An 18,809-nucleotide genomic window follows, 5' to 3' on the forward strand; every position below is an offset into this window, starting at 1 on the left:
AACCCAATCCAAATCAAAAATATCACAGAAACTATTATGTTTTACTATATCTTTGAGAAAGATGATGCAGTGACTACAATGATTATAATGAAATAACATGTAACTAGGAGAAAGAAATAAATAGTTACCTGGCCATCATAATAGCCAGATGAGGAGGATGATCCGCCCTTGAAAACAAAAAAAAAAAAAAAAAAAGACAAACCAAAGTTGAGAAAAATACGATATAGAAAGCCTGATTTTGAGCAGAGGCTAAAGCCTGTATGAAGTGATGTACAAGTAGGGAAACAGAGCATTACTTACTTGGCCACCACCATAGCTTTGTGAAGAGGATCCACCCTGTAAAGCAAGCAAATAGAAACCCTACTTCAGAAGCTATGGTTTTGTTTGGAGGCTGTAAAGCTGGAATAAACAATTGCCTGGGATTCCCTTGAACAAATACAACCCTATAGATACCTAGATTATTTATCAGATATGATGAAAATTCTTACCAGGAGAAAATGAAGTTCTACCTACCTGACTGCCACCATAATTTTGTGAGGATGATGATCCACTCTGCTAACGAAAAAAAAAATAGAATTAATATTACAATATTGCAGATCAGTTATTGTTCCACCATCACAGAACCCGTGTGAAGTAAAACCTCAGTGGGAGGAAACAATAATCCAGTACTTACTTGGCCGCTACCATAGCTTTGTGAAGAGTATCCACCCTGTAAAACAAGCAAATAGAAACCCTACTTCAGAAGAAGCTATGGTTTTGTTTGGAGGTTGTAAAGCTGGAATAAACAATTGCCTGGGATTCCCTTGAACAAATACAACCCTACAGATATCTAGATAACTTATCAGATATGATGAAAAGTTTTACCAGGAGAAAATCAAGTTCTACTTACCTGGTTGCCACCATAATTTTGTGAGGATGATGATCCACTCTGCTAACGAAAGAAAAATTAGAATTAATATTACAATATTGCAGATCACTTATTGTTCAGCCATCATGGAACCTGTGTGAAGTAAAGCCTCAGGGGGAGGAAATAATAATCTAGTACTCACTTGGCCACTACCATAGTTTTGTGAAGAGGATCCACCCTGTAAAACAAGCAAATAGAAACCCTGCTTCAGAAGAAGCTATGGTCTTGTTTGGAGGCTGTAAAGCTGGAAGAAACAATTGCCTGGGATTTCTTGATCTTTTGAGGTCCCTTCTAAACCCTAACATTCTGTGATTCTTTGAACAAATACAACTTTCTAAATATCTAGATAATTTATCAGATATGATGAAAATTCTTACCAGGAGAAAATCAAGTTCTACCTACCTGGCTGCCACCATAATTTTGTGAGGATGATGATCCACTCTGCTAACAAAAAAAAAAAGTAGAATTAATATTACAATATTGCAGATCAGTTATTGTTCCACCATCATGGAACCTGTGTGCAGTAAAGCCTCAGGGGGAGGAAATAATAATCCAGTACTTACTTGGCCACTACCATAGCTTTGTGAAGAGTATCCACCCTGTAAAGCAAACAAATAGAAACCCTACTTCAGAAGAAGCTATGGTTTTGTTTGGAGGCTGTAAAGCTGGAATAAACAATTGCCTGGGATTCCCTTGAACAAATACAACCCTACAGATAACTAGATAATTTATCAGATATGATGAAAATTCTTACCAGGAGAAAATCAAGTTCTACCTACCTGGCTGCCACCATAATTTTGTGAGGATGATGATCCACTCGGCTAACAAAAAAAAATCAGAATTAACATTACAATATTGCAGATCAGTTATTGTTCTGCCATCATAGAACCTGTGTGAAGTAAAAACTCAGTGGGAGGAAATAATAATCCAGTACTTACTTGGCCACTACCATAGCTTTGTGAGGAGTATGATCCCCCCTGTGAAGACAAGACAGAACAGTTATAATGCCGGAGAGCTGATTTTGATCAGAGTCTATAAAGCTAGTTTTATTAGGTTGCCAAGTTCTTTCTACGTAAGTGGAATTTCAGGGCTGATAAAAGCACATTTGAAGAGAATGAGTTGCAGACTGGAGCTGAGGGGGCTCTGCAAGAATCTATAACATCACGAGCAAGAAAACTATACTCTGGATTAGAACTTCTTAAAAAGTTTTTACCAATGGATAAAAAAGAGCTACCTACCTGACCACCCTGTGATCCACCCTGTAAACAGACAAAAAATATGCCTGCTTTATAGACTCACTTTTTGTTTATGGATTATTTTTAATGAAAGCTGTAATACTTGCTAAGGGGGAGTAAAAGGTGCAGAGGCCAATGCACAATATAGATGTGACTTCTGACAGAGTAAGCATAGATTGCCAATAGTGCAAATATAAATACTAGATAAGACATATGTCAAGGAACTATAAACATTTATCTTTAAGTAGTTCCTAGTACACAGATGAGTTTCATTCTGAACAGTCTGCAAAAAATGTAGCTTTTTTTCTCTTGTAGAAAACTCAATTTATACAAATGGAACAAAAAAATCCCCTGGTAACATTATTACACAGAAAGCTGTGAGATACAGTGGCCTTAAGGAAAAGGTTTTAAATACAACACTCGATACGTTTCAACATGGCTTCTTTAGAGGTGAATGTAACTCTTCCAAGCGAAATCAGAAGAGGCATTTGTAGAACTATTAGTGTTAAAAGTGCATTATAAGAACAGTGGCATCCTGAGCTATTGAAGTGGGATATTTGCCATTCACTAAAATGGGGTTGAGACTTCATCCAGAAAAAGCAAAGGAAAATGAAACTAAAAGTATTATCTTTCAATGTTCTAGCAGTTTTTAGCACAAAATGTGTTCCCTTTAGTCTTAAAAATAAATAGCTCCACTTTTTAAATAAACTTGAAATGCTATTATGAAATTATTATATACCTGTATCATATATTATTCTTTCAAGTTACAGTAATATATTACATACAGCATATTGTACATACTGTATCACATAATAATAATATATTATAGCAAACATCTATGTTGTTCATAGTTTATATAGTACACATCTATAGTGGTAAAACATGGTATTTATTAATAAAATGAAATTACCCGATTTTTCCATTTCTTGTGAAAAATCAGTACAAATCAAGAAAAGTATCACAATATATAATCTAATAATAATATATAATCTATTGCTGTTTTCTTACTAATTTTTAACATCTACAGAGATCTTTTCTTTAAACAAGGCAGATATCTTTTAGGATACTGGGTTTTAGAGTTCCAGTGCTGAAACTTGTAACGAATACACATGCAGCTATCTACATTTCACTGCACGAACTGAATGAATTGTGAAGCCCATTTCTTTCAGGAACCTCAAGGGGCAGTCCTAAAATATTTTCTGACTTCAGATGGGAAAAGTCCACAGAGAGGATGGTGAGCTCCACCACTGATTTAAGTAGTGCCAGTTGAGCAACTCTGCAGCAGACTTATTCTTTCCAGAATCTGGCCTTTCTGTCCTATAGAGATAGATATGTCACAGACATAATGCTATTAAAGAGACAGGGAAAAGATCCCAAGCCTCTGTGATGCTCTGGTGTATAGGAAGGTAGTGAATTCTAATCTCATAATTGGTAAGATTACATGGATTTGCACTCCAATTCACTTAGTACTAACTGCAGATGCATAGTGGCAAACCTCATTTTAGACACACACTAAAATCAGAGAAGGAAGAACATTTACCTGGTGGCAGGGATTGCTATCATAGGAAACACCCTGTTAAAAAACAAATTAACCAAAAGGTAAATACTCAAAGTTTAATTTTCTTGCAAAACTGGTTACATAATTCTGCTAAATATTTCCATATTTATGCTTCTCTTTCATTCTCTTTGCTTTCCCCAATGTATTTATTTGAACATAGATTTACTACAATGGCTTCATCCATGATCCTTTCACCATCATTGAAGACACCATCTTTACATTGTTGTAGGCATACACAAGTTAAAATGGAACAAGGATGAAAACTACTAATCGAATTCTTATTCCACAGGAGCCACTCTCTGATCCTATCACTTTCTACAGGAACTAAAAGGAGTAACATTTGAAAACCATTCAGAAACAAAGACTTGATCTGTTTACTGAGTAGAAAGAGGAATCCCTACTTGTCCATCTTCTGTGTCTAAGATTACATTGGAGAAGCCACTTTATTTTGGTTACAATGACCAGGAATATCAGACTTCCTTGATGTCTTTGCTAGGAAATTCCATGTAAGAATGAAAACAAAAGATTCCAAGCAACCAACATTATACAACCTATTGAAATATAAGTTAAAAGAAAGCTGGGTCCAGTTTTCAAGCAGATTGGAGAAAGAGAACTTACTTGTCCACAGCCGCTGCTGCTACCTGAAGAAGATCCACCCTATTGGGATAAAAAAGAGCAGCTCAATAATCCTTATATTCCTTTTCTCCTTTTCACGTACAGAAATCTATCTTAAAGGGCTTTAGCTACCTGACTGCTTAAAGGCTAGAAGACAAGCTACACACCAATATGGATTGTGTATATTGAATATTATACTGCATCAAAAAGCTGACACCTACATGCACTCCTTTCTATGTGAGAAAGACCTGCTTCAAGGAGCATATTGTTCCCAGACTCATATGAAAATAAGTTCACAACTCCAACTTCTAATGAGAACTTACCCTATTATTTCAAGAAAAAAACCACAGAATTCTCCGTACCTATATGGGAACATCACACATGTGATGTTCTGACAGGTGACTGGCTGATGCTTACCTGGCCATAGGAACTGCCACCTTGAGATGAGTAGCCCTGTAACCAAGCAAAGAATTCATTTGTAAAACAGAGCTGTAGTCCTAGCACAGTTGCATAAGAAGAGCCCATTTCCACTAAAAGTTTGTCTATACAATGTTTTTTTTCCTTCAAGGAAATTCAGTGATGTGAAACAAAATCAAGGACCACTCAGCAACACCAAGAAAGAAAATAACCCAACCAAACCAAACCAAACACCAAAGCCCATTCAGAAAGCAGGCCCCTGCAGAAAAACTCAATACATTTCTGCATAAATATTTCACCTGTCCGGAGAACTGGCTGCCTTGGGAACCCTTTAAATAAAGAGAAGATAATTACCACCTTGACAAGGATGCTTCTATGGAAAGCATAAGGTTTATGGAAACACAACTGTAGAAGGGTTTCTCAAAAAGGTTCTTCCTGAGCCAGTGAAAACCAGAGCAGTACGCTAAGCTCTGTGCTGCAGACTGTCCCAGTCTCAGCAAAAGCCATGAATTGAATCAATTTGGAGACTACCAAAGGAAACATCGCTCTCAAGAACGTGCCAGTTGTGCTGGTCACAGAGAGATAAGTGAAGAATGCCCTGCAGAATATCAGATTTTCTTACCTGGCCAGAAGAACTGCTGCTGCCTGTGAAACTTGGCTGACCCTAAGGACAGGGACACCATTTGGTTACCTCCCTTTTGTAAGGGACCCAGTGTGCATTAGGAAAAGCAACGACATCCTATAGCTGTGCAGGGCAGGATGAGGAGCCTGCACTTCCTCCTGGCCCTCACAATGACGGCAAATGCAATGATTCGCCATCCTGGTATTCCAGATAAATAAGTAGCATGTGGATACACTATGAGTATGAGAACAGACATTTTCAGAGAAAATGTCCTTTTAAGTTCAAATGCTGAGTGATTGCTGTGTGGTTTTGCAGTGCCATGTCTCCCCACTTCTACAGACACTGTATTCTGACAGATGACTGGCTGATGCTTACCTGGCCATAGGAACTGCCACCTTGAGATGAGTAGCCCTGTAACCAAGCAAAGAATTCATTTGTAAAACAGAGCTGTAGTCCTAGCACAGTTGCATAAGAAGAGCCCATTTCCACTAAAAGTTTGTCTATACAATGTTCTTTTTCCTTCAAGGAAATTCAGTGATGTGAAACAAAATCAAGCACCACTCAGCAACACCAAGAAAGAAAATAACCCAACCAAACCAAACACCAAAGCCCATTCAGAAAGCAGGCCCCTGCAGAAAAACTCAATATATTTCTGCATAAATATTTCACCTGTCCGGAGAACTGGCTGCCTTGGGAACCCTTTAAATAAAGAGAAGATAATTACCACCTTGACAAGGATGCTTCTATGGAAAGCATAAGGTTTATGGAAACACAACTGTAGAAGGGTTTCTCAAAAAGGTTCTTCCTGAGCCAGTGAAAACCAGAGCAGTACGCTAAGCTCTGTGCTGCAGACTGTCCCAGTCTCAGCAAAAGCCATGAGTTGAATCAATTTGGAGACTACCAAAGGAAACATCGCTCTCAAGAACGTGCCAGTTGTGCTGGTCACAGAGAGATAAGTGAAGAATGCCCTGCAGAATATCAGATTTTCTTACCTGGCCAGAAGAACCGCTGCTGCCTGTGAAACTTGGCTGACCCTAAAGACAAGGACACCATTTGGTTACTTCCCTTTTGTAAGGGACCCAGTGTGCATTAGGAAAAGCAACGACATCCTATAGCTGTGCAGGGCAGGATGAGGAGCCTGCACTTCCTCCTGGCCCTCACAATGACGGCAAATGCAATGATTCGCCATCCTGGTATTCCAGATAAATAAGTAGCATGTGGATACACTATGAGTATGAGAACAGACATCTTCAGAGAAAATGTCCTTTTAAGTTCAAATGCTGAGTGATTGCTGTGTGGTTTTGCAGTGCCATGTCTCCCCACTTCTACAGACACTGTATTCTGACAGGTGACTGGCTGATGCTTACCTGGCCATAGGAACTGCCACCTTGAGATGAGTAGCCCTGTAACCAAGCAAAGAATTCATTTGTAAAACAGAGCTGTAGTCCTAGCACAGCTGCATAAGAAGAGCCCATTTCCACTAAAAGTTTGTCTATACAATGTTCTTTTTCCTTCAAGGAAATTCAGTGATGTGAAACAAAATCAAGGACCACCCAGCAACACCAAGAAAGAAAATAACCCAACCAAACCAAACCAAACACCAAAGCCCATTCAGAAAGCAGGCCCCTGTAGAAAAACTCAATACATTTCTGCATAAATATTTCACCTGTCCGGAGAACTGGCTGCCTTGGGAACCCTTTAAATAAAGAGAAGATAATTACCACCTTGACAAGGATGCTTCTATGGAAAGCATAAGGTTTATGGAAACACAGCTGCAGAAGGGTTTCTCATCCTGGTATTCCAGATAAAGGGTTTCTCATCCTGGTATTCCAGATAAATAAGTAGCATGTGGATACACTATGAGTATGAGAACAGACATTTTCAGAGAAAATGTCCTTTTAAGTTCAAATGCTGAGTGATTGCTGTGTGGTTTTGCAGTGCCGTGTCTCCCCACTTCTACAGACACTGTATTCTGACAGGTGACTGGCTGATGCTTACCTGGCCATAGGAACTGCCACCTTGAGATGAGTAGCCCTGTAAAAAAGGCAAGAATTCATTTGTAAACAAAGCTGTAGTCCTAGCACAGCTGCGATAGAAAAGCTCATTTCTACTCAAAGTTCCTCTCTAAAATGCTCTTTTTCCTTCAAGGAAATTCAGAGTTACAAACCGAAGTCAAGGACCACCCAGCAACAGCAAGAAAGAAAATAACCCAGCCAAACTCCAAAGCCCATTTAGAAAGCAGGCCCAGGCAGAAAAGCTCAATACATTTCAGCAAAACAGTTTCACCTGTCCAGAGGTCTGGCTGCCTTGGGAACCCTTTAAATAAAGAGAAGATAATTACCACCTTGACAAGGAGGCTTCTATGGAGACCATAAGGTTTATGGAAACACAGCTGCGGGAGGGTTTTCCAAAAAGGCAAAAGAGGTTCTCCTGTCTCTCTACTATATCCCACAAATCATCACTCAAGTCATATCCATATTTATTCTTATTATGACTGATTTTTTCATGAATAAGCACAAATTTTTGACAATGTCTTTGTCGAAACTAAAATTAGAAAAGCCACAGGTACGATTTCACAAAAGGAAATGTCACTGCATAAAATCTTTCAGTTCCATAAAGTACATGGATAATGAGAAGAATCACATATTCTGCAATTTTATTTCTAAACACACATTGAAAATATTTAACTTGTGCAATTAAAACACTATACATTTATATTCAGAAATAAAATAACAAGGAAATATTATTCCTTTCTCTGTCAGGATTCATCACTAGTTATGGAAACATCTAATGCTATACATTTTGAAAGCAATGATTTTCAAAATACAGATTTCAGCTGTGTTAACCTGCTACTGATCTTTTAATGAAAGTGAGAATTTGTTGTCATAGTCTGAAGGAGGAATGCCTAAACTGTGAAGAGTGGTAGGTAGGCTAAAACTGCAAAGGATGCCAAAAACTACATCTGAGTGATACCCATAATACTTTACAAACATGCTCTTAAAGCAATTGGATTGTAATCAACTTTTCAAGTGCCTTGTTATCAAGAAATGATGTTATAAGTACAACAGCAAACAAAAGTTGAGCTAAACGCTAAATAGCACAGTTTTGGTTTTTTTTTTTTTTAAAAAAAAGTAATGCTGAACTAGTTGTTCGCAGTAGAATAATAGAATGTTTAAGCGAACATTGAACTGTGCAGGTTATGATCTATATATATTTTATTTAACATAGAAAAACATTCAAGTTTAAGTTCTAAAATTCCATCTGCCTTCCTGAGCAGGTCGTGATGGTTAAATTTTGCAAATTTCAAGATCATTATGGAATTAGCATACAGAGGGTTTCATATTTTATGACTGTAGAAAACAGCTGCAATGGTCTTTAATCAGCAACCACCACAGAAATGTCCTACTCCACCACCGTAGTTTGTGAATATCTAAGATATCCATAAGTGATCCATACTTATTTATTCCAGAAGAGATGAATCGTTATTTAGTTCACTGAGACAGGGTTTCAGTTAAAACTCAAGTGTAATGGAAAAAAGAATGTCTACCTGTATTATAATCCTAGTAGCAGAACTTCCCAAACTCTGGAGGAAAACAAAACAAAAAACCACAACAGTAAACATTTAATTTGACTTGTTTAAATGCAATGCAGTTAAACAGCATCATTCCTCCAACCCGTCTCACTGTCACCTGCATTGGACATATATCAATCACACATATGAATCCAATTCCTGATCCAGTCATTTATTTGATGAATTTTGGGGCATGAGAGATAAATGTAAAAGGGTAGCAGACACCATTCTGAGGCAACTGTTTTGCTCCCATAAGAACTGTATTACTGTTATAGAAAACACAGGAAAAAAGTATGCTTACCTGAGGGTAGGTATGACGCTGCAAATGAAACAAAACAATCTTTAATTATTTTGCACAAGGCCTTTTCCAAACAGAAAAAGGGCCCTATCTTTTGGACTCAATACAAAACCAAATGTAGAAGAAAGATATGGAAAGGATAGTGCAGAACAAACGCATCTCAGTCTTCATTCAGGTTAAAACATGTTTGAATAGAAACTAGACATCAGAAAAAACATATATATTAAATGTTATGTCATACAAACTCACTTTAAGCACTTTAAGGATTAACTTACTTTTCACTGATTCTATGAGTTCCAAGTAAGCAGAGTAGAAATTTAATAATTTAAAAATGAGAATGGAAGTGAATTTACAAAAGAAAATTGCAGTAGAAATAGAAAATCAAAACTATTCAAGAACACAGAGGCTGTACACATTGAGAGACCTGGAATCGCAGTTAATCCAATATCTCTGCAAGTACTAAAATCAATCAAAGAACCACAGGATTTGAAGCTATCTGACTCCTGGCTTTCTCTGAAAGTAGTTATGTAGCTAGAATAAACCCAGCATGCCAAGGAGCTGTCTGCACACACCAGGAATCTTTTGGACAAATTCAGCATGTAGATATTTGAAAACTTTTTAAGTGGAAATTTTGAGCACTGTAGAGAATAACTGCTTACCACAGGTGGATAAGGGTTGCTGTTGGTAATGACCACTACCTACAGAGAAATCAGAGAAAGCTGTTTACTCATCAAAGAGTTTATTCGAGTATTTAAATATATTAGGAAAATGAAGAATACTGCATTATCTAAATTTACAAACTCCAATAATAATGCTATGAATGATCACTTCTATTAAACATTATTTTAATAAAAATATTTATATGTATATATATGTATACATGGTTTACACAAGTGTATAAGGAGATAAAAGACTTGCTCCCAGTCAGTCACACAATGACTCAGCTGTAGAGGCAGAAGCGGGATTTCATGTATTATACTATATCTGCTGGCCTATACTGTGTGTCCTTTTTGATCCTCAACTTTCCAACCCAAACCGGAAGATCAATTTCTTTTTTCTTTATTCAGTATTATGCTAAAAATAGGCTTAATATTGAGTTAATTAAAAAAATAAGCCAAATACAATAGTAGTATCTTCTGTTTAGATTTTTATGTTTTCTAATTAGAAGTTTTTTCCTTTTTTTCCACTCTCCTACCCCACCCCCCCCGCCCAACTGAAATTGGTTCATATTGTCCAGTAGTGTAGAAAGGAAGAGTCAGTGCTACCAGAAGTAAACAATTTTAGTATAAACCAGGGAGAAGTATGACATTTTAAAAACTAAGTTATTAAAAAATCCAAACCACCACCACCACCAATCTATCTGTATATTTTGAATTCCTAAAACAATGGAAAACTAAAATGAAAAAGTATCTGTGAGGACATGAATGGGTACACTGTGCGTTTCATGAACACACCATAGCATTGGCCCTGAGCTTCCTAGGGACTGAACTAAAAGGAACAGTCCATTAAATGTTATGGGTCAGAGTCAACAGTAACATGAATTCTACTGGTTTTACTTGCCTTGAGTCACACTTGTTTTCCAGCCCCATCTGAATAATAATTACAAAATCTATCTCCTTAAAAGTCCTAATTACATCACAGTCCCATTTCTAACTTTTTAAAACCAAGTTCTCATAAACATGGATGAAATTTTATTTTATATACAGTTAAGTCAACCACAGCACAGCTAGTGCTAAGGCGTCTTAAGAACCCAATTGATTCAAATAATATGAATCCATCTGGGTTAAAAACTTGAAAAGTCTTAACTGGTAAAAGGAACTGCAGTACCACTGAAATAAAAGGAGTAATGCCAAGTTACAACTATAAGAACATTTTTCCTTTCAGTTGAAAAGGAATGCTTACCTTCTTACTGGAATCTGAATTGCTTGAAGAGACAGACTGTAAAGAAAACAGAATCCATTTTTTGCTTAGGTAAATGTATGACAAATTAACTACAGCACTATTTTCCACAAGAATGTTATAGTTAACACCATTTCTATAAAATATCAAACAAAATAAGATTCTGGAGAAAAATATTTAATGCATTGGCAATTAATAAATTAATGACTGAAATAAATCAACTGGTTTAATTTTTTCCACAAACCCCAATTATTTTGCTAGTTTAACACAGCACTGTAGAAAAGCTGCAAATGTTTCATCTAGCATCAAATTAGAAGTTTGCTTATAACAAAAATAATTTCTTGGTAGGAAAAAAAAAATATTGTCTACCTTCATCGAAAAAGAAACCAACCCAAACTCCAGAAACAATCCCGCCCCAAAATATAAAAGCCTACTGTTGAAATACAAACTGCAATAAATGGGATGCACATAAGAATATAAATGTTTAAATGAAGCATAATGTGCAGCGAAGTTTTGCATTCCATCAACCCACACGTACAATTGCATAGGTAAAAGCCAAAAAATACTTGTAATTCTTTGTAACTATTGAAGAAAGCACTGACTTTTGGAAAATCATAATAAAAGTAACTGGTGTTCATTTACAGAATAAATGTAATTGAGTTTCTGTGCAAAACAGAAGTAAACAACTTCTAACTAAGTTGATATTACAACATACATTATACATGTAACTCATCTCCAGAAGTTATTTCCAGATATGACTATTGACCATTTGAAGACAGTCCTCTTTTACACCCTTTCCATTTACAGCTATTCCATTTATTGTTTGGTAAAAATTGGGCATAACTGCTCAGTTTCTGAATAGCTGAAGAATCTGAAAATATGTTGGGAAGCACATAGTTACCTGGCCATAAGTAAGACCATTGCTGTATGAGGATGCACTCTGAAATAAAAACAGGAATTGGGTATTTATTTGTATAGTAATTTGTTAATTATATCTAGAAGTCATTGCTTTTTTCTCTTAGATGATGCAGGTTTCCTATGAAACTCATTTCATTCATACTTAAAATAGATCTAGGACAATAGTAAAGTATACTGAACTTGCTTAAAGATAAATGAAGTAAAAATTTGCCAACATTCTACTATAGTCATAAGTTTAATGTTGCTCTATCGCAAATACAATTTACACTTACATATTAAAAATTATAAAATCTATTTAATATTTGGGATTTAATATCACTAATGATGTATTTGAAGTTAAGTATATAATTAAGCAGCTTTTTGGCTAGGGTTTCAGTTCCCAACAGGTATTAGAGAGTGTGTTGTCCTGATAGATTTTTTTACTCGCTTTTGTGATTTTAAAAATGGAAAATACATTAGTCTTTTTAATAAATCTGTTTTCAGGTGAAACTGAAATAAATGATATTGAAATAGAAATTTTTCTACTAATTAAAAAAATATTGGATTAATGCAAAAATATTGTAAAAACAATCAATCAATCAATCAAACAAACAAACAAACAGGAAAAAAACCCAAAACCAAATAAAAAACAAACAAAACAACAAAAAACCCCAAAATAATATTGCAATGTCCAAAGACAATTACTCTAACAGATAAAAAGCATTACACAGTAATAATTCTGACATTTTAGTAGGCTAACAAATTAAGCATTTATAAAGGTGAAGAGTAGCCTCTGTAACATAAATGATCACACTTTGAGGAAGTGACAAGGTAACACCTTTGAATTTTGTTTTTTGATCCCAGAATAATACCTCAGGCAACTGCCCTTTTCCTTAATATATTTAGGAAGAATAATACAGCTGTGCAGAAGAGAATCAAATGCAATTTGCAATAAGGACATGAGTTAAGAAGCACAGTAGTAGACAACCAGTAAATACATATATAACCAGCTTACATCTTTACAGGCGTATTGACCATATGCACCAGCAGCACCTCCCTAAGAAAAAAAATGAAAGCAGTTATTTCTCTTCTATAATTACTTAAGAAAAAAAGGCAAATTTCAGACACCTTCAATTCTGATTGATCCTTATGTAGAATATGTAGAGAATACATGATAAGGAGAGTATTGTACTCTACTACTAACACATGAGCATCCATGTGTGCACATAAGAGCCAGAGACATTAGCCCTTTGTATACTAGTGCTTATCTAGTGGTATTCAGGAAACATTTCAAAACAGACACTGTCAAGACATTATTTTAATAAAAATAAATTATCAAGATTTAATATAACATTTGTAATTCAAACATTATGTATGTAAAATGTACAAACACATATACATAAAAATTAGGAAACAGAAACTGGAAATAAACAAAAATGATCACCTTCCTGATTTGCAGTCAATCAAATATAAAATATCAAGGTCCAGCATAAATAGTAATAGTTCCCTTTTCAAAGTAAATCTCACTTATTATTATCAATACAATCAATAGTCTCCCACAAAATTGCAGTTTTTGTTGTTCTTACCAAAAATCAAATACATACTGTGACAAGTTTTACATTTTACAACTATTGATGACATGAATGTTTTAAATTTTTGGAAACATTGTCCTTGTTGGTGCTGGCTCATCCCCATTTTTCTGGTTTGAAGTGGCAACTGATAGCTCTTAGCAACAGAACTACATGACTGGTTTATTTTTGTTTACTTGTTATACTACAAAATACCAGCAAAAAGACCTGTCATTGACATAGAAAGAGTAAACTTGACTGTTTCATTTATCTGTCATGTTCTTCCTCATTTTTTGTATTGAGTAAATGTTTGAACATAGTAACTTTGCATTAAAAAATAAAGATCTTGTAAATGCTGAAAAGAAACCAAAATAACTATATATATTTGACATTAATCTGCAAATATTTTAGTCCATCCAATTAGTCACCATCTTGATGAAAAAATGCTTCAGTTAAGTTTTTGATCTATTCAGCACCATGTCAGAGCACTCTTGGCATCTTTCCCCTATTTCTGGCTTGACCTATCTAGGATTCATAACTTCACAAGCACTGCTGCTGCATGAAAGAATGAAAAACTCAAATGGTGTTAGTTATTGTAGATATGTGTGTGTTTACTTCTGAGAGGAGGAACAACATGCGCACCAATTCACACCAGTCTTGTCTTGGGTAGGAGAATAGACAACCTGTTATGATGAGTGTAATCTAAGTGCAACAGATAACCCCTTTTGGTCTTTTTTCATGATTCTATAATCTATATGTTTCTATTTAACTTTTTAACATCTCTGCCAACTACTTTGTGTTGCTGAATAAACTGTAATATTAATCTTCAAGCTCTCTCTTAATTATTTTCTATTTGCAACAGAAGATCCCACATGAACACTGAAATAAACAATGCAACCAAAGGGTAAGAGTTACTATAAACATAGTTAAGTTTGGGACAAAAAAGAAACGCAAGAAAAGTGCTTACAGGGCCACATCCATTCCTGGTTATTGTGTAGACTTGTCCACCCTGAAATGAAAAGAGAAGTCAATTATTTCCATGTAAAAAAAAGGTGTGTGTGGGGGGAGGGTAGGGGTTAAAAAACAAACGAACAAACAAACAAAAAAAGCGCCCTATTGTTCATGGCATGAAAAGCTGCGCAGGTGACAATGTGTGTGTGCAAATATGGGATAAGCAAGTACAGAGGTTACAAGTTCGCTGGCAACTGGTTGTAATAATTCTCATTTAGTATGAAACATTAATCATCATGGTTTTCATATAACATTGTCATTGGTCATGTAACCTTTCAAAATCCACAAGTTGTTGTGTTAAATAGTCTGTATTTTAGAAAAAAATTAATAACTTCAGGTAGTTATATGACACGATGAGAAACTCAACTCTTAGAAAAGAGCATGTGTTATACGTGAAAGAAACACAATGAAGAAAAATCAGTATTTAGTATTTACATAGGAATAATTGGTACTTCTCAGAGTCTGGCAGTTCCACTAACAAGTTGTGAAGATTGAACAAATGGAATATTACCAATTAATTCACTAATAAATGTAATCATTAGTAAGTAGTAAGAAATAAATCCTTGAGAAGCTCAGTTCAAGAAACTGGAGATATACCAGAAAGCACCTGACAGTTCAAGTGCAAATACATACATTATGGTAGTGGAGACAATTAACTAAAAATCAAGTACTATATTTCTGTGATTAAAGAAGTGAAAGTGATCAGTGAGAATGGAGACATACATTCCCCAAAGTTTTCAGAGGCTACCTAGACAGTGAAATCCCCAAATTTTCAACTGCAAATATAATCTGGTGTTAAAAGTGATCAACATTATACTGGAGCTTTAATATATGCACGCATATCCAGTGAAGTTTGGAGAAATTTTGTGATTTTTTGTGGAGAAGACAGTGAAATACAACTATATTCAGTCCTTTTATTTTGATTATTATAAAAAGGAAAAATTCCAAACAAATGCATTTCTGATAACTACAGTTTTATCTTCCTTATGCCAGATGTCTCTAAAACTATAAAACAAATGGTTTGTGACTGTGTTTGCACACATGGGTAGGAATCCTCTAGGTAAATGGAAGGATTTTTTTTTTTTCTCAAAAGGGTCAAGTTAATGCTCAACAAAAATATTTAATGTGTGAAATCAGAGGTGGTGAAGGTAAGTATAGGACAGCAAGTTACTGAGCTCAACAATAGTAAAGTATAGGTAGTTGAACCTGGTCCAGTTTACTGGATGAATAACTCTCGTATTCTGTGTTGGCTAAGAGACATAATATTCCAGTATAGTATTAAATCACCTGAGTACTCTGTAGTTACAGAATTTCAGTTGTTCAAGGTAACTAAAGGAAAACACACAAATGCTGGATGTTAGGACCCTTACCTGACTGCCTGAATAGCTGCTCTGAGATGAACCGGAAGGTCCAACCTGTGAAGAAACCAAAATGTTATTTATTATTTTGCAGAAAATTGATTTTTATATAAATGATTTTCAGTGAAAGATCTACTTGGTGGGAAAAAGAAGAACACACGAAGTAATTTTCTGTAACTTCATAGCACCAATTGATACTATTAAAATTATTTCAGAGATCTTTAAAGCCAAATTATCAAAACTATACCAAAACACCTGGTATAAATTAACATAATTCTGGTGCTTGCACTTCTTTTTTTCATCTGGCCTCATACACTTGGTGTCCATTATTCAGGAGGAGACCTACACTATCAAGATCATTAAAAAGTAGATGAAAACTTTATACTGATATTACTATGTAATCACTAGACAATATGAAATGTAGGGTGTATTTGCTGGGAGGAAGGAAAGAAGTTTAAGAGGCTTATTCACTAAGCTGAAAGCGATAGTTTTCAGGAAAAAAAATTAATCAAGTAGTTAAATTTTATATGTAGATAATGATTTACAAAAGGCAACGTTTCAGAGCTGTTAGAATAAGTTCTCTTGAAAAGTAAGCAAATACTATAACTAAAAAGTGAAGACAGGAAAAAGAAAACTTCTGTTAGAAAGTTACTCCAGACTTAGCTAGAGAATCTGCATGAGGAAATGGTAACAAGACTGACAATGATTTAGAAAGTTTGGGATTTTAATCAACCAAGGTAAATTGCCAAAAAGAAAAATGAATTGAGAAACAAGAGGGATAAAGATGTGACTAGAAGCAGTTTTTGACTAGGTCTTGAGATCTTGGGCAATCAGCAGTAAATCTCTGAAGAAAGAATATTTACCATGATGCAGCGGCCCTGTGTTGTGTAAGTCCCTCCACGCTGCAAAAAAAGTACAGATTCCAGTTACTGTTTATTGACTGGTGTATAAATATCAAGTTATTTTAAACAGGACATCAGCTCAATTCACCCTCATGGTCTGAGTGGAGTTGTTAAATGTTTCATTGCTTACGATACATTGTAACAATCTGATCAGAGAACTAACATAAACTAATTCAAAACAAAAATACCTTCAAAACTGCATGCAAAATGTAAGCCTAAATGAGATCGCACTAGGAAAGTAATTTCAATGGTACAATATAATCTTCATGCTACAACCATGCAACAATTGGACAATTAGGACAGGAATTCTAAAACTGAGGTAACTGAAAACTGGGAAATGGAAGAAAAATTGCACTTACCTTGTTACATTCTAGTTCTATCAGAATCTGAGGGGGGAAAAAAAAGAGGAAATGTTTGCAAATTGTTTACTGGAGGGAAAAAAAGGCAGCTTACTGTAGGAAACAGGAAGTATATTTGGTGAAGCAATGGAGAAATGACAGGTGTTTGCTCCTGGTTAGATCACAAGATGATGTACATCAGTGTTGGTACAGTCAAGAACCAATATAATAGATTTGAACAGACTTTCTTTACTTTAGCTATGTATCATGTTTAGGTTGTTTCATATAAGTATAATTCTTGGCCAAAAAATAAACTCATTTCCAAGAATGTGCTACACAGCTACAGTTCCCAGGGACTGGTGCAGCAGTTGAGAAAAAAACCAGTACACTAGATGTATTTCATGCTATGGATTGTTTTGATAGCTAGACTATTAGATTTCCTATTTTTAGGGCGGTGGGGGGATGATATGTATTTTTTCATCAATTTAATACGATGTTAGACTGTTAAATTAAAAGTGTTGAAAATACCTAATTATTTTAGCCATCTTAGTTATTGAATACATGACAGTGGATGTATGCCTTGTATCAAGTCAAAGACATTTTAATTTACTGTATTAGTTTATTGTATGAAAATACACTCAAAGCATACCTTCCTTTTACTTTTTCCTGTCGCATTAACTGACCCAGAATGTGTAGCTGTGAGAGTTTTGCTTTGAATTCCAACCCAAAATTTCTCTAGATCTTGGACAACAGTTGCACTAGAAAGAAAGCAAAATAATGATTATTTTTCTATGAAAATATTTCACTATAAAATACCAATAAACTCTTCCCACTCCCCAGCTAAGAAAATCCACTCTGTTTTGATTTTAAGGGTATATAGTACAAGTTCAAGAAGAATATAATTTTCCAGAACACTTTTCTAGTTACTCTGTTGTCATCCAACATAATTTTGAAGATAAATAAAGCAGATGTTGAGAAGGGGTAGAATAGGAATGGACACTATTTGAAGAAGCATTGACTCCAGTGGGGATTATCAGCTCAAATATCCATAAAAATTGTCACACCTCTTTCCCTCTCTGACAATCTGTATCTATGATGGTGAATTGATTTTCATGCCATTGATAAATGGAAGTGATTGTGTTTTTAACTCGTGTTCTTCTGCTCCTTTTCATGTTCCTCAAGATTTAATGAAACAAGGCCAAGGCATCCCCTTCATGAATCCACATTTCAAACAATATCAAGCTATCAAATATTTAGATATCTACCAATTACACTGAGTGGGCATTTTGTTAGACTAGGCGCTATACTTGCAGGTCTGAAGCTTGTAAAAAAAGTATCAGTAAACATTGGATAAATTTGTCTTCTATTTTCAGCCATTAGCTCATCAGTCATAAACTTAGTTTTAAATTTATCTTACAATCATCTACATCAAACTATTATTCTTCTGCTGTTCAAAATGAGAAAAGGTATTATTGAATAGAGTCTGAACTTCATTTACTTGGGGAACTGGTTACATTCATATTGTTGCTCTTGTAAATAAAGAGGTCAAAGTGTAAAAACAGGTTACTCAGAGATCCATTAATAACCTCGTGCTTAATGAAATTATTTACATG

At 35.2% G+C, this 18,809-nt stretch overlaps 2 protein-coding genes across 2 annotated transcripts in view; both read right to left on the reverse strand.

Annotated features, from left to right (window-relative positions):
• The window catches only part of LOC136104085 (uncharacterized), a 33,275-nt gene extending 27,438 nt beyond the window's left edge, over window positions 1-5,837 (reverse strand). The window contains exons 1-15 of the mRNA XM_071810580.1: window positions 5,730-5,837; window positions 4,733-4,768; window positions 4,319-4,357; window positions 3,683-3,715; window positions 2,146-2,166; window positions 1,846-1,884; window positions 1,687-1,728; window positions 1,471-1,506; window positions 1,310-1,351; window positions 1,050-1,085; window positions 890-931; window positions 674-709; window positions 514-555; window positions 301-336; window positions 129-167 (exon numbers count right to left, since the gene is read on the reverse strand). Coding sequence (XP_071666681.1) covers window positions 129-167; window positions 301-336; window positions 514-555; window positions 674-709; window positions 890-931; window positions 1,050-1,085; window positions 1,310-1,351; window positions 1,471-1,506; window positions 1,687-1,728; window positions 1,846-1,884; window positions 2,146-2,166; window positions 3,683-3,715; window positions 4,319-4,357; window positions 4,733-4,768; window positions 5,730-5,837 — 627 coding nt within the window. The remainder of the gene's footprint in view (window positions 1-128; window positions 168-300; window positions 337-513; window positions 556-673; window positions 710-889; window positions 932-1,049; window positions 1,086-1,309; window positions 1,352-1,470; window positions 1,507-1,686; window positions 1,729-1,845; window positions 1,885-2,145; window positions 2,167-3,682; window positions 3,716-4,318; window positions 4,358-4,732; window positions 4,769-5,729) is intronic.
• Window positions 4,318-18,809, reverse strand: part of LOC136104086 (uncharacterized) — a 48,442-nt gene continuing 33,950 nt past the window's right edge. Inside the window, exons 6-26 of the mRNA XM_071810581.1 lie at window positions 17,846-17,954; window positions 17,218-17,244; window positions 16,820-16,858; window positions 15,969-16,013; window positions 14,555-14,596; window positions 13,035-13,076; window positions 12,024-12,062; window positions 11,126-11,161; window positions 9,883-9,921; window positions 9,227-9,244; window positions 8,902-8,937; window positions 7,641-7,670; window positions 7,353-7,388; window positions 7,021-7,050; window positions 6,722-6,757; window positions 6,024-6,388; window positions 5,730-5,765; window positions 5,355-5,396; window positions 5,032-5,061; window positions 4,733-4,768; window positions 4,318-4,357 (exon numbers count right to left, since the gene is read on the reverse strand). Of these exons, the coding sequence (XP_071666682.1) occupies window positions 6,218-6,388; window positions 6,722-6,757; window positions 7,021-7,050; window positions 7,353-7,388; window positions 7,641-7,670; window positions 8,902-8,937; window positions 9,227-9,244; window positions 9,883-9,921; window positions 11,126-11,161; window positions 12,024-12,062; window positions 13,035-13,076; window positions 14,555-14,596; window positions 15,969-16,013; window positions 16,820-16,858; window positions 17,218-17,244; window positions 17,846-17,954 (775 nt within the window). The 3' untranslated portion in view covers window positions 4,318-4,357; window positions 4,733-4,768; window positions 5,032-5,061; ... (1 more) ...; window positions 5,730-5,765; window positions 6,024-6,217. The remainder of the gene's footprint in view (window positions 4,358-4,732; window positions 4,769-5,031; window positions 5,062-5,354; window positions 5,397-5,729; window positions 5,766-6,023; window positions 6,389-6,721; window positions 6,758-7,020; window positions 7,051-7,352; window positions 7,389-7,640; window positions 7,671-8,901; window positions 8,938-9,226; window positions 9,245-9,882; window positions 9,922-11,125; window positions 11,162-12,023; window positions 12,063-13,034; window positions 13,077-14,554; window positions 14,597-15,968; window positions 16,014-16,819; window positions 16,859-17,217; window positions 17,245-17,845; window positions 17,955-18,809) is intronic.

Source organism: Patagioenas fasciata, chromosome 6 (genome assembly GCF_037038585.1).
Source record: "Patagioenas fasciata isolate bPatFas1 chromosome 6, bPatFas1.hap1, whole genome shotgun sequence".
Classification (NCBI taxonomy): Eukaryota; Metazoa; Chordata; class Aves; order Columbiformes; family Columbidae; genus Patagioenas; species Patagioenas fasciata.